Raw genomic sequence first — 14038 nt, 5'->3', positions numbered from 1 at the left:
TATCTTTGTTCAGAAACTCAGAATAAGGCTAGTACTCAACTTCAAAGGATCAAGTTGCTCATAAAGATGCTTACACACTGCACTGACTTTCTGCACTCCATGTTGAGCTTTGATTCAACAGATTTAAAACTGATCTCTACTATAATAAAAACAGAAGAATCGTTTTAGGATTAAAAACTGGAAAAGGTATTAAGAAACCTCATTCTTCAACCAGCAACTGCTTATTCCCTTTCTCTCTTTCTCTACACCTCTGCTTTCCTACTTGAGTAACATTTACTTACCTCACAGGAAAACAGTATTAGTAAAACATATTATCAGACATGGAAAAAATACCTATTGAGCTATATTGCAATTATAACACAGCCATTAGCTATTCTATCTAGTCTCTCTAAATACTGATAGTCAAATAAAATTCTTGTAGATTATTTTAAAGTTTAATTCAGTATTGCCTTCTGACAGCATCTTAACACACTCGCTATATTTGCACAAAAGTTCGAAGCTACAGATCATAATGTATATTGTGCTTAGTTGCATAAGGCACTTTTCTTAGCTAAAATATTTGTAATCTTCTGTGTATATTGTTTGATGTGGCTGAATAGAACTAGTTATAAATGGAAGATTTCTGAACATTTATGTCAATAAAATATAATTGTACAATAAAGTGCCAAACCGATCCAAACCCAAATCAGATACATCCATTTCCTCCACCAAAATATATGGCCGTTTATATTTTAAACTAAGAGGTCAAGTGTATTTGACTTAGGATGTTATTTTATAGTAAGTGTATATAAATTAATTTTCTCTATGATGCATAAGAATTGTCTATATATTTTATATATACACCAAATTCTTCCTCTCTATATAGTCTACATTTATATAAATAGAATTTATGCCTAAATGATTTTGTCCTGAAAAATTATAACCACCTTCACTAGGCAGAAGAAAAACCAAATTAATTGATGAGAAAAGAAACAAGAAGTGAGCTGTCCCAAACTTTTTATCATGATGGTCAATTTGTCTCAGAATGTTGAACAATAAAGTTGAAAACTGAACACAAGGAAACATATCCAATTATAAATTTTATTTCTTTCACTTCTTGTCTTCAATATTATATCATATCCTCCCCCTTTGAAATAAACTTGTTACTATGGAGACAGTGATATCTGCCATATAGTAAAGCTCAAACCATAATCAGGGTACCTTATGTTTTAAAATTTATTCCGTAATTTTTTTTTATTCCATGATTAACAGTTTTTACTATATATTCAAAATCAATGTTAGAAATTAAGTTTAAAATAACTAATTATAAAACTCACATAAACAATAGAAGAATCAAAATCATCATACATTATGAAATAAATATATATTATTAAATAGTAGTCTTTTATTGGTTGATTCATCATTACCCAAGGCTGTATCTATTTTGGTGGGAAACAGGGAAATCTAATTACTTTTCTACAAACATAATAAGAATCAGAACATGCTATGTGTTCATCAATAAACAGAGTAAAATAAAGGAAGGCATGAAATGAAGAAGCCTTTAAAATGTATGTTAGCATTTTTCCCTTTCTGCATTATAAAGGGATGGGGGGAGAGAAGCTGTATCATAAGGAGAGCCCAATCTTTTTTTCTTCACTACTCACTCATCTCATTCCAATACCCAGCTTTTAACCTGGTTATGATCTAATTCTGTACTCTTGGTAGGCTAGGATTCAATTGAGTTAAAGATTTTTAAACTCACTGCCAGTCAACCTTATCATGAACTTTCATTATGTGCATGTAATTAATTGGGTCCAATGAACAATATCAGCACTGAGTTATAGACTTTTTCCCCCCACCATATAATTAGAATATAATTACCCACAGGATATCAGAATGATGCAAAACCTTTCCTCTAAATGTGTCCTCATTAGGAAACAACTCTCAATGTACATTTATTCAATCAGTATGAATTAATTAAAACGTTACTGAAATAAAAGACAGTAACATTAAAGTGTATCTGACATCTATTAAAAGACTATCACTTGAGATCTGCACACACAGTTTATAACAAAACTCATTTAACTTGAAGAAAAAACTTCACCGTACAACAAGACTTATATCTGGTAAACAGAAAAGTGAAAAGGACTGGTTTTAAAGTTGATAGACTCACTTTACTAAAACATTTTAAACTACTGCAGTGAGATGAAAAATATATGGCATTGAATCTAGACAGCTATATGATTCTTTCATCATATACACAGTATCCATTGTATGAGTTTCCCTACGGTTTCTTCTTCAGCTGAGAAAGTAGCTTATCATATTTAGGAATAATATTTGATAAGTTCCATTTTGTGCAGTTTTGAAGATGGGAGCTCCCTTATTTAACTTAGTTTTGAAGATGGGAGCACTCTTATTTAACTTAGACAAGTCATCTAACTTTCAGATGACCAGGCATTTAGGTTCTCTCTCCAGTCATTAAGAGAAGGGACAGTATGAGAATCATGCCAGTTGCTCTATTTTAGAGGAATCTCTTGTGTCTGAAGACCCTAAATGAATAATTTAGAACAGTCACCTGAGCTGAGATGGGTACATTTAGGGGGAAGACAAATGTCACCCTTTGTGATACTACAGTCAGGAAAGGTAGGGGTTTTATTTATTCTTCACAGATGCAACAATGATTTTGGATGTCAATGGATACCTAGGAAATGGAAAAACTGAGAAGATATGGACCTGAACAACAAATTGCAGCTGAGAGACCAGTTTGGAAGCTGTGATATAATACATGGTGCTATGAAATGCAATTTATGAAAAAATTCCTCTTATCTCTGCTGAAAGAGTTGAAGCTGGACTTCACAAGAACTGAAGAAATGAGACATGCTGAATGAGAAAAGTAAAAATAGGAATGTCCTTAGTTCTACAGAAGAGAAAAGATGAGAAGAGATTTAGCCTATACTACTGAAGCAAACCCTATGAGAAGGCATCTTGGTCTGAGATGAATTCTGTCAGTTTTCTGGAAGAAGTCTGGACTTCCAAAGTTACAGATGGAAGGGAGGGCCAAAACTTTTGGGAGATCAGATACAAGATTTTTCAACTTGCTATTTTCCCACAACTCCTATAACTCATTCTACAGGGAAAGGAGATATGTTCTTCTCCGATACCTCAAAATACTCAAAGATAAACCTGGTACAGAAAGCATTGTGGCTATCTGCTTTTCTTTACCCTCCACATATATGTAGCACTGCAAGAATATTATTGCTCAGTGATCATTGAAGCTAAATGTGTGTCCTAGCGGAAAGACCCTTCCACTGTCAGGTGCACCAGGTCTGACATGTCTGAACACATCATTTCTATTAACAGACATGCTTACTATTGTGTCTTTAGATAATTTTGACGTGGATATATTCACTGGTTTTGCTGTCATTATTGAGAGTGCTGGTTTCACATACACTGAAGTATTATGTTACTCAAAAGGAATCCCTGTAACAGGAAATGGGAGGAACTAATTAAAAAATTACTAACATAAATAATATGTACACTGTAATCAATCATTTCTAGGAGGAATTCCTATTAGCTAGGTCACTGATATATTATTCGTAATGTAAGCGTACTCAGGATTTTAATGCATTTTTGGAAGAAACTACTAGAAGACCAAATTACTATGAAATTATAAAGTTCCTATTAAATGACAGTAAAATACATTTTCCATTCCTAACAATATACATTGTTTTATGTTATGTTATTAGTATGTAATAATGAAACATGATTCTGATACAGGAAAACATATTTACTTCTGCTTATGCCTTCAAAATTTGCAGATAAAACAAACCTATTCAAGGATGATTTGACTCTAGAGTGGTTTTATATATCCTCTAAACAACTTAACTAAACTCCAATTGTGGAATGAAAGTCTTAATTCCTCTATCCCTCTTCCTCTCCTGTAAAGAAAATGGAGTTACACAAATATAATTGAAGATGAAATTTCATGCTGAGGCTTTATTCAGTTTGTAAGAATGGCAAACAATAAATAACAATAAAATTAAAACAGTCCAATAACAAAATCATAATTTCTACAAGTTAGTTTTTAAACTATGACCTAAAATTCTGAAAATTAAATAATGTAATGCAGAATGTAATCATCCAACAAACTTAAAATAATATTTTACAATTATTATTCAGAACTTCCAGCTAATATCAAAATAATATTACAAACTGTAAAACTACTCATTATTTTTCAAATATATTAAAAAATATTTCATAAATATTAAAGCCAGCTTTCCATTGCTTTACCTTCATTGACAGCAATGGAATAGTCCCAGTTTACTCAAGAAGAGGGCCATAGTCTAGCATCTATGCCTTAGCAGATTTATTAACAAACAGCCAAAAGGATTAGTCAGAAAACAAGTAACTTACAATAGGCATGAATATTATTCTTAATGAGCAGAAACAGGTTTAAGATTAGAAAGTTTATTTTCTTGTTTTTCTGCCCTGCAATAAATCATTCTCTTTTAAGTTCAAGCATTTCTTACCCTTATTATGAAATATATTTCAAGGGACCACACATCTGTTCTGTTATGAATATGATGATGCTATGACTTTCATCAGCACAAAACATCCAATTTAATATATGAATACGTAAGTTAATTCCGAAGATCTTTTTTCAGTATAAACTGGTCAGCTCTTTTCTTTACAAGCTACACATAGCATGCATTTTTATTTTCATTGAATTGAGTTATTGTTTTTGTGGACAGAGAAATTTACTGTCCACGACTGCAGAATAAAATATACCATAATGTTGATGCATAGCTTACTGCAAGACCAGTGTCATCATTCTAGGTAACCTCCGGCTTAGATCAGAGACCTCAGCATTGCAGATATACAGTATGCATCCCAAGCAAAAACTGTCCATAAGAATAACTTCATTATTCTGGGAAGTTGGATCTATAAAAGATGTAAAATGTAGAAGTGTTCTGCCTATATGGTTTCTGGTAAGTACAGTCTGAGTAAGTGATAAAACCTGAGTCAGCTTCAGTTATAATATGCCCTACAGAAAGTTCATTCTCACATGAAGGCAAATGCAATATGCAGAGGATAAAGCACACGTGTGTCTATAAACTCATCAGCCAGGATTACCCATTGTGTTTAAGGTTCGCACAGTTCTGTGAATTTTACAAATACTCTGGCAGTCAGTCCCAGCATCACTTTAAATATAACCTATGACAGAGGATTACATCTGAAATAAACGTCCAGGCAACTCACCAATACTACTGGGCAGATTGATGTGGGTGGTAAAATATGGTCCTTCAAAGGTCCACAGTCACATTCTGGTTTTAGATGTGAAGCACATTTGTTATGCAACTATGGGAAGACAGAAAATGAAGATTTAACTTAGACATTTTACTACTATAGTCTAAAAAAATGGACATCTTAGAATGGGGTGAGTTTAATTAATTATTACTAGAGTACTACAAGGAAAATGAAACACACTGCAGTTGAAAGCCTCCTAGGATTGACAAAACCAATAAATTTCTATTGAAGCAAAGAAGAGTGGATCAAAATATTCTGCAGTTTGGAAACTGCGCATGTGGTCCAGCACACAAAATGAAAAAAATTGTATGGCAGTACAGTAACATCAGCATAGTGTTACTGCTGGATCAGAACCGTTATTTCAGAAGACAGATTCCTGAACTTCTGTTCTACTACTAGTAGGCAATCTGGGATAATTCAGGGCAGCCTTTGTCATTATTAGTATAACTCTGCTTCCTACCCGAAGTTGATGCAGTCACTACCAATTCAATTGTGACGCTACAGCATCTATGAAAATACATATGAAATATAAAAAGAATAGTGTAGGAATATCTAAGAGCTTTGCTATATTGGTCTTGATGGAATCAATGTTCAGGCTTCCATTGACTGCTGAGGAAGCTGAATTACTCTCCCTTTTCTACTTTATTCTTAGCATTCATCCAGTTTTCCTAGAAGCGATGAGAAGAGTTCTAGTCTGAAAAGATGGGAAGAATATTCTCATTGCTGACTGAAAGAGCATTGCCTTATTTCTGTATTGTTAAATGGGCAAAAGGCAAAAATGTCTATATAATATAAAAACAAAATGCCACCAAATAAGGATATATTTCTTGAAATATTTTTGCATTAGCAATCAAGAGATCATGTTGATATTTTAGGATTTAACTCAATTCAAATTACTCTAAACAGAATATTTCAATATATATATCCAGGCACACAGTACAAAGGCACAGTTCTGTGCCTGGATCATGGAAAGCACTCACATTTAAATGGTACACTTCACAATATTATTAGAGATAGACACAATAAAATTCATATCCATAAAGTTCATATTATGAAATTTGGTGAAAGCTTATTATTTTGGACTCTATGATCTTAAAGGTTTTTTCCAACCTAAATAATTCTATCATTCTATTTCTGCACTGATTCAATAAGCTGTGCATTAAGTTCTTGGTAACATGCATTTCCCATGGAGATTAATACTTTATTTTTTGAGAAGATATGTATATTTGCATTACAGAAAAATAATCAGTATAACAAATATCAGAAATTTCGAAGTAAAAATCTTATTTAACAAGTTATTTAACTAGCATAATAGCTGGTGTATAGCATTAATTCAACAGGTTCAATAGCTGTTAGAAAGTCTGTAGTTTAGTGTCTGCATCTGTAAATCATTTTTCCAATGACTGATTCATTTTCCCTTAGATGATTTAACTATGTCAGTATGAACTTTATTAAAATTACAGTAAAATTGTAACAGTTGCTGATGTATATAAGCTTTACTAGTAACATGGTCTTCATAATGTTATCTGGTACAGTAAATGTTGACATAACATTTCTGAATTTTGAACTCAATGGCACCTAATATTAGCCTTGTCCATATTCATTTATACAGTAAAGTTACCTTTTCAGGCAGTTACTTAGCAACAGAAAATAAAAGTCTAACGAGTTTCAATTTATTCTGAGTATTAAAGTCTTATTGTGAGGGTATTTTGGTAGCCCTGTAATCTAATTCATTTGTCATGCTAATTCTCTGCCTCAGTGGTAAGGCTACTTGTACCGTAATTAATGCACACCAGGCCATGTTACATCAAATAAAAGTATCTTCACACATTCAGTGGTAATTAGCAGCTTTGCTACTTGGTAGCATGCAAACTTATCTATGAAAAAAAGCAAGCTTAATCTTCTTATTAGTCTCTGCTGATCTTTGACAACAGAACTGGCGCATAGCAGACAACAGAAATGGTAAAAGATATGTCACTTTAATGAAAATAACACTTTGACACAATGCAATAAAACATGTCTCTTCTCAAAAAAAAAGTTTTATCAAATTTTAAATACATTTTCCCCAAATTCCCTTACACCAAACCTAGCTCCTGTAGAATATTACCTCCCTCACAACCAGATGCCTGCAAAGTAGGAAAAACCCTATTTGCTGGAGAAAAGGAGGAAGAAACCATTTATAAGACCATGGTAGAGAACTACAGAGTATATGGAAGAGGGAATCACGGGCCTGGATGAGAAGTCAGCATAACAAGCCTCCTTAGTGAAAAACATATCTAAATTCCAGGATGTGGTAGTTATTTGACATTAGAAGTGACCCTATTAAGTTGTAAGAAGAAGAGATACTTAAAATGCATGAAAGAGGCTCAGAATTAGTTGTATAATAACTAGCATTATCATATATTACAAAAATGTCAGCAACAAGCCCTAAATGTGTTGCTGTACAAAGAGTTGAAAATGCATGAAGGATGTGATGACGATTACATAACTTCAGCATATCCATTCAAAAAACATGCATCTGTTAGAAATTTAAAACTGTTCAACAGTAAAGTTATTACTATTAGCAAAGAAAGTTACTGCAATAGAACATATAGAATACACAGAATTGCAAGAAAAGTGAATAGGAGATTGAAAAACAAGTAATTTGCAGTATTTTAAAAACTTATAAAACAGGTATTTTTCACTTATGTAGCTAATTTACACCTAAAGCCACAAAAATTAAATAAAAATATAAAGGTCTTTTTGTAAAAACAACATTACTTTTAGAGAAAATCAAAACCCTTTAAAATAGTGATGGAAATACAACTGCAAAATAATAAACCTCAGTGCCAACATTTTCAATTGGGGCTGTCAAAAAATACAGATCCATTTTTAATTGGAATTTTGACAGATATTTAAGCATTTCAATAAGCACACATGCACGTAAGAAATTTTCAGAAGAATTTAGCCTCTTCCTTAATAGTGATTTCAATGATGAATCATTCCTTGGTATTTCCTGAGTAAATACCAGTTCTTACAAGTGTCCTCTAAATCTTGATGTGTATCTTCAAGAAGTAAAAGGCCTTTACAAATCTGGATCAGATTCACATGAAATGGGAAAATAATTTTTCTGAGAAACTATAGAATTTGCAACTTCCTTTGACTTTAAGAGGGAGACTCACATAATATGTATTTCTTGAATGATATACACATATATAGATGGAAACACTCTCATTTATCTATCTAAACACAGATAGCCATTGCCTAAATTTAATTATCTGCATGCGAAAATTCTGGATTGGGTGTTTTACTCTCTACATAAATTATCCAAATTTTGACAGCAATCTGGACTACATATTTGCTTTCTTCTAAAACATTGGTTTTTAAGTAATCATAACAGCTTATCACTGAAAGTATCCTGGATCTATTTTCTTTGATGATGTTGCATATTTTGCATTCTTGGGTTAAGAAAATATGTCATAAAACATCCAAACTTGCATGTTGAAAACAAACATTCACTAACGCTTCAGTCTCATATTATTATTTAAAACACTGAACAAACAACTGCTGTTCCGTAACAGTAACAATAACAATAATGATATCCGAAAAAAAGCAAAAAACCTAGAAGGTGGCAGAATCTCTCCCCATTTAGATTTAAATCCTGCCCTGGCTAGGAACGGAAATACTGGCATTGCTCCCTCTAGCATGAAGATCTCACTTGTAAGGGCAGTGTTCCTTGAATGTCATTAGTTCCAGTTACTGGTTCGTGCTGAATAAGGAGCACACAAAGTTGTATATATTAGACTTAGTGCACAGATTAGTATATATCAAAATGTCTCTGCCATTACTCTCAGACACTTGAAATTACTGTATCCCACCAGATGTCCTCAATTTCATTTGCCTGTCAGTACACCACAAATTAGGATTTTGCCCTAGTGTCACAGTGACTTTGACTTTCCCCAGCACTGAGAACTCTTTTATTCTGTAATGCAGATTGGGAATTCTGCTCTTCAGAGTGAAATCTATTATCTTCATTTGTATATTGTCTTAAAACAGAGAATACCTTCAAGCATATTTGTTTGCAACAATTAAGGACTCGTATGAATATTCTGCATATACTGTTTCTTAAACACACACCATTCCTGATGACAATACTAAATGAGACCTTTTGAATTATGAGGCTATAAAAAAAAGACACGCAGATTTTTGTCTGTCTAACCTGTGCTAAAGGTTTTACTACAGTATACTCACTGTGATCTGACACCAAACACAGTGAAGTCCAGTCAAGCCTTGGTAACATTTTATAGTTTTGTGACACTTATCACATTTTGTTGGACAATTTCCTTCTACCCAGAAATGGTGCATAACCTGCAAAAGAAAAGTGTGGATATACGTAGAGTTATAAATTAACATAGGTACATGACAAAGTTAATGTTACCCCAAACTTACATCAGTATTCTTTTTCGACTTCACGTATGTTTTGATGCAAGATGCAGGAGCTCTTGAGACACAGCGTTCATGAACTGTATACTTGCAAACTAAAAAAAAAAACACATTCATAGATGTTGAGGCAATGGTGTTTCTGACTCCATTTTTATGAAACAAATAACGTTACCAGCATGCCATCTCTATATAATCAATCCAATCAGTCAATGAAAACTCAAACTAGACTGCTTTTTCCATGAAATGCAAAAGGCCAATTAGAACAGGAAATATTACGCAAGTGAGAAATCCAAGAATGCACTATCCTTGCATAACAGGAAATGCTTAATTAAATCAGAGCTCACTAAATTTTTTCACAATAATTCCCAAATGACAAAAATATTAAAGACAAATTGATGACTGCCAAATGGTTTGGTGTCATTTGCTAATAGAAAGAAATCTATATTTTACAAACTATAGGCATGAGAGCAGCTGGCAAGCACAAAAATAAAAGCCAATGAATTTATGTTGTTCTTTCTATTGACTTATAAATCTTAAATGGCTGATTAGTCCATTTTCAGATAGCAATTGTTTTCATGCATTCTATGTAATCACCCAAACTTTAACTCTTACTTTCCCAAATACCGATTCCTGAGAAGTTTTTGTTTCCTAACCCCTCCACACCAGTTTTAGGTAACTACTATTGTCTGTAAAGATCACACTAGCTACATTTGGAAAACATACAAATATCAGGGTACAATGCAAAGCTCTCCTGACTTCAACTATACAACGGAGCCTAGATGCGGAAATAATACTACAGCTTATACCTACATTCAATAGAGTCAACTAGTAAAAACGGAATGAATTTCTCCCTGCATGGGAGATGTCTCCCGCTTTTGACCTCGAGAGCAATTAAGCACAAAGTACTCTTAAACACCTTGCTTGCACCTATTACACAAACCCAGTGGGAGGCGCAGCCATTAATCAGACAAACTGCAGGGAGTAACATTGTTGATTGGACCGTGGAGGAATGGTGAGGCCTCCTGCAGTTCCCTTTTTTTTTTTTTCCTCCCACACAATCTAAAATGCAAATAATGAAATCTATAGCAATGCTTTGAAAACATATTGGAGAAGCAGCTTAGCAAGATAAGGAAATAGTGCAATAGTTTTTTAAGTAGACGCAGGCCCCTTGCTGCATGAAGTAACTGAAAGGAGAACATGTGGATGTTCTTCAGATACCCTGGGACCACTGTACTGATCAAATAAATGCCGAGCACAATAACAAATAAATTTTAAAGAGGTACAGTGCAGCAGAGAAAACTACAGCTTTTGTAAGGCAGGTCTTTTTGTGGCAGTTTACTTCATATAACTCACCTACACATTTCTCATAACTACTGAAGAAGATGATCTACATTATTTCCAATAGAATTTTCTCTTTCAAACATTTATGAGTCTTATATTTCCTCACAAGGATTAAGTTTACATCAGTCTAACATAAAGGAACATTACAGGATGTAACATTTCAAGATCTAATAGCCAATTCAGCATTTTTATATATATTCCAGATACTGTCATCAGCATTTATTAATCTGAAATTATGCAATTTCTATTTTTTTTAATTTTAATAAATGTAGCTCTCTCATTCCATAGCATGAAATTATATGATGTGAAAAAGCATACGTGAAGGATTTACATCTGAATTATGTTTTAGAGAGATCTGTGGCCCACAGAGGAGAGAGAAATGGTCGATGCCAAAACCCTCATTCACTCAGACTAATCTAAAATTAAATCAATAGAACTGTACAGGCAGAGAGGTCCTGATCAGCTGTGATAGGCTATCTTTCATACCAAAAATGGAGAAAGTAAGTTACACTAAGAAACTGATTAATTTATAAAAAAAACCCAACAAAATGTGACTTGATACCATCATGAGAAGAATACAGTGGGTACTAAAGATCTCATTAATCTAATGGAGCAGGGCATAACATGAACCAATCATTGGAACTGTCTATCAAACATATTCAGATCAGAAAATAAGTCTTAAAAAAAGATGATTAAACATTAGAACACACCACAAGAGAAAGATATGGATCATCCATCTCTTGAAACATTTAGAGATGAGGCATCTATTGGCAACATTTGGTTTCTCAAGATACAGGTTATGAGCTGGTCAAACACAGATTTACTAGGAGATACACAGATATAACTCAAGGAATTTAACTTTAGTAACTGCATCTAGTAAGTCTAATGAAGGTCAAATTAGATGCAGTAGTTGTTCTGTGTTCCTTTGCCTTAAAATCTATGATCAATTAATATGGTAAAGGATGGCAAGACTAAGATACATGATTACAAACCAAGTAAACACAGAGAACTTCAGAAGCCTTACAGAAACTTAATTTCCAGGAAACTGGGATTTTGACCTTCACAATTAACAAAAAAAGAATTCTGTGCAAAATCTGAATAAACAATATGGCACTTAAATGCTAATCAAGTTGATACTTATTAAAGAATATTAATAATTATTAATAAATGCAAAAGAGGAATAACAAAAATAAAAGATTCAAACTTAAACATGGCACTTGCTAAGAGAAAAGAAAAAATTTAAAAAAAAAAAAAGAGGCAAACGCCAAAGGGAATTAACACTGAGAGCTATTTTAATATAGAAAACTCCCTCAAACAACAGCACTGAAAGCCCAATATCCTGAAAAAATAAAAACGGAATCTTGAGCACTCAGGCATAGAAGGCAGTGGGGGAGACACCATTGTGTTGGCATGGTTTTGCACTGGGAAGCTACTAGTTCTTTGTTATGCAGCGAGCACATTTCTAGGAATAGACATGTATGCAAATGAACACTGAAATGCTTATACTCACAAGAACAGCAGAGACCTTGCTTGCCTACTCCGATTAGCATGTTCAAACAAAGATTGCAGTAGGCGGGCTTGTTAAAGTGTTTCAGTCTCCATACATGCTGCCCATCATCTTTCACATTCTGCACAGGACATAAAAGAAACAGATTTCACTTAATAAAATAAACAATGAAATATATAAGTGCCAATAAAAATTGGAAATTGACTCAAGAACGTAAAAGACAAGCTGTTACTTCATTTAATCCTCTGCACCAGATCACAGTATAATCGTTCTAAATACACAGGCAATGATATAATAAAAAATTCTTCAGAAGTTCATAGACATCCATGTATTTCAAAAACGACTCAGAAAAAAACACTAAGCTGCTGTCACCACCATAATGAAATGTTAGCAATAAATCTAGGCCGATATTAAATTACAACTACTATTAAAACTAACCAAAATTTGTTCTAGACTAATTCTAAACATAAAGGTGCTGCAGGTTAGATGGTAAAACTCCCCAAAACAAACAATAGTAAGGATTTTTTAAAACTACAGAGATGTTCTTAATGACCCTTAGAATTAGTGACAAGTATCAATTTATGTGAAGTGGGAAATCTAACCACACCAAAATAATACCTATTGCCAGATTTAATTTATATTAATCTACTGCCGATAGTCTGTCAAAAAGCAAGTATTTAATGGTGAGATTTACATCCTGGACCTCTTCTCCAAAAATTGAATCCCTTACATATAAGGCCATGTTTTTCAGTTATCTGTAGCACTATACTCAAATCTTGCATGAATAGACTGATCAACTGATCGGCACTTAAAACTCAGGGGCCCACTGTCACTTATGCATACAACTAAATTATTATAAAATCATTTACATTTATGAAAGTAAGATTTCAGTTGAACGATTATCCTCTTCCTTCTTAATGGAATCATTCTGAGACTTCACCGTTATTAGAAGGTTTTTAAAATGATGTGCATTTGGTTTCTTGGCAAGTGTGGTTATCAGACTTTTATCTTTTTTCAGTCATCAGAGATTTTGCTTTAAAAAAATTACTATTAACATAATGCAGTATCCCTTTTTTTAAAAAAAATTTATTTATTTTTTAACAAATATAACATCCAATGGAACAAAGGACGTTAATGTCTATCAGTTTGAAATGAGCTGCAGTAGTTTGATACCTCATTGTTAATAGAGAGAAATGACCACTTTCCTTGCAAATTATTTACTTATAGCAACATTACGTTCATTTCTAAACGTTGTCTAAGAATCCTGCTTGTCCAGACTTTTTGTGGATTCAGTGTAGTTTACCAGATAGTTTGGAGACTGGCTATGATAAGAAAGTAGAAGGTAGTCCGAGGGTATGAATTAAAAAGACAACTCACCAATAGCAGAATCAAAGCCCTCAATGGGCACCTATTCAAAGCCCGAATGGGCACTTAGGCAAACTTAAACTTGAACAAAAGGACTCAGAGATGCTACCTAGGGAG

General features: G+C 33.3%; 1 protein-coding gene across 7 annotated transcripts in view; it reads right to left on the bottom strand.

Annotated features, from left to right (window-relative positions):
- DGKB (diacylglycerol kinase beta) overlaps positions 1-14038 on the bottom strand; it is a 358512-nt gene that overhangs the window by 232863 nt on the left and 111611 nt on the right. For all 7 annotated transcript variants that reach the window (XM_026843216.1, XM_026843218.1, XM_026843219.1 and 4 more), the window contains 4 exons: positions 12560-12677; positions 9715-9803; positions 9517-9633; positions 5239-5337 (listed from right to left, as the gene is read on the bottom strand). In XM_026843216.1, the coding sequence (XP_026699017.1) occupies positions 5239-5337; positions 9517-9633; positions 9715-9803; positions 12560-12677 (423 nt within the window). The remainder of the gene's footprint in view (positions 1-5238; positions 5338-9516; positions 9634-9714; positions 9804-12559; positions 12678-14038) is intronic.

The sequence above is a fragment of the Athene cunicularia genome (assembly GCF_003259725.1).
Source record: "Athene cunicularia isolate RWA chromosome 2 unlocalized genomic scaffold, athCun1 chr2_part1, whole genome shotgun sequence".
Lineage (NCBI taxonomy): Eukaryota > Metazoa > Chordata > Aves > Strigiformes > Strigidae > Athene > Athene cunicularia.
Note: the sequence above shows the minus strand (reverse complement) of the source record. Positions and strands in the feature narration are given on the sequence as shown.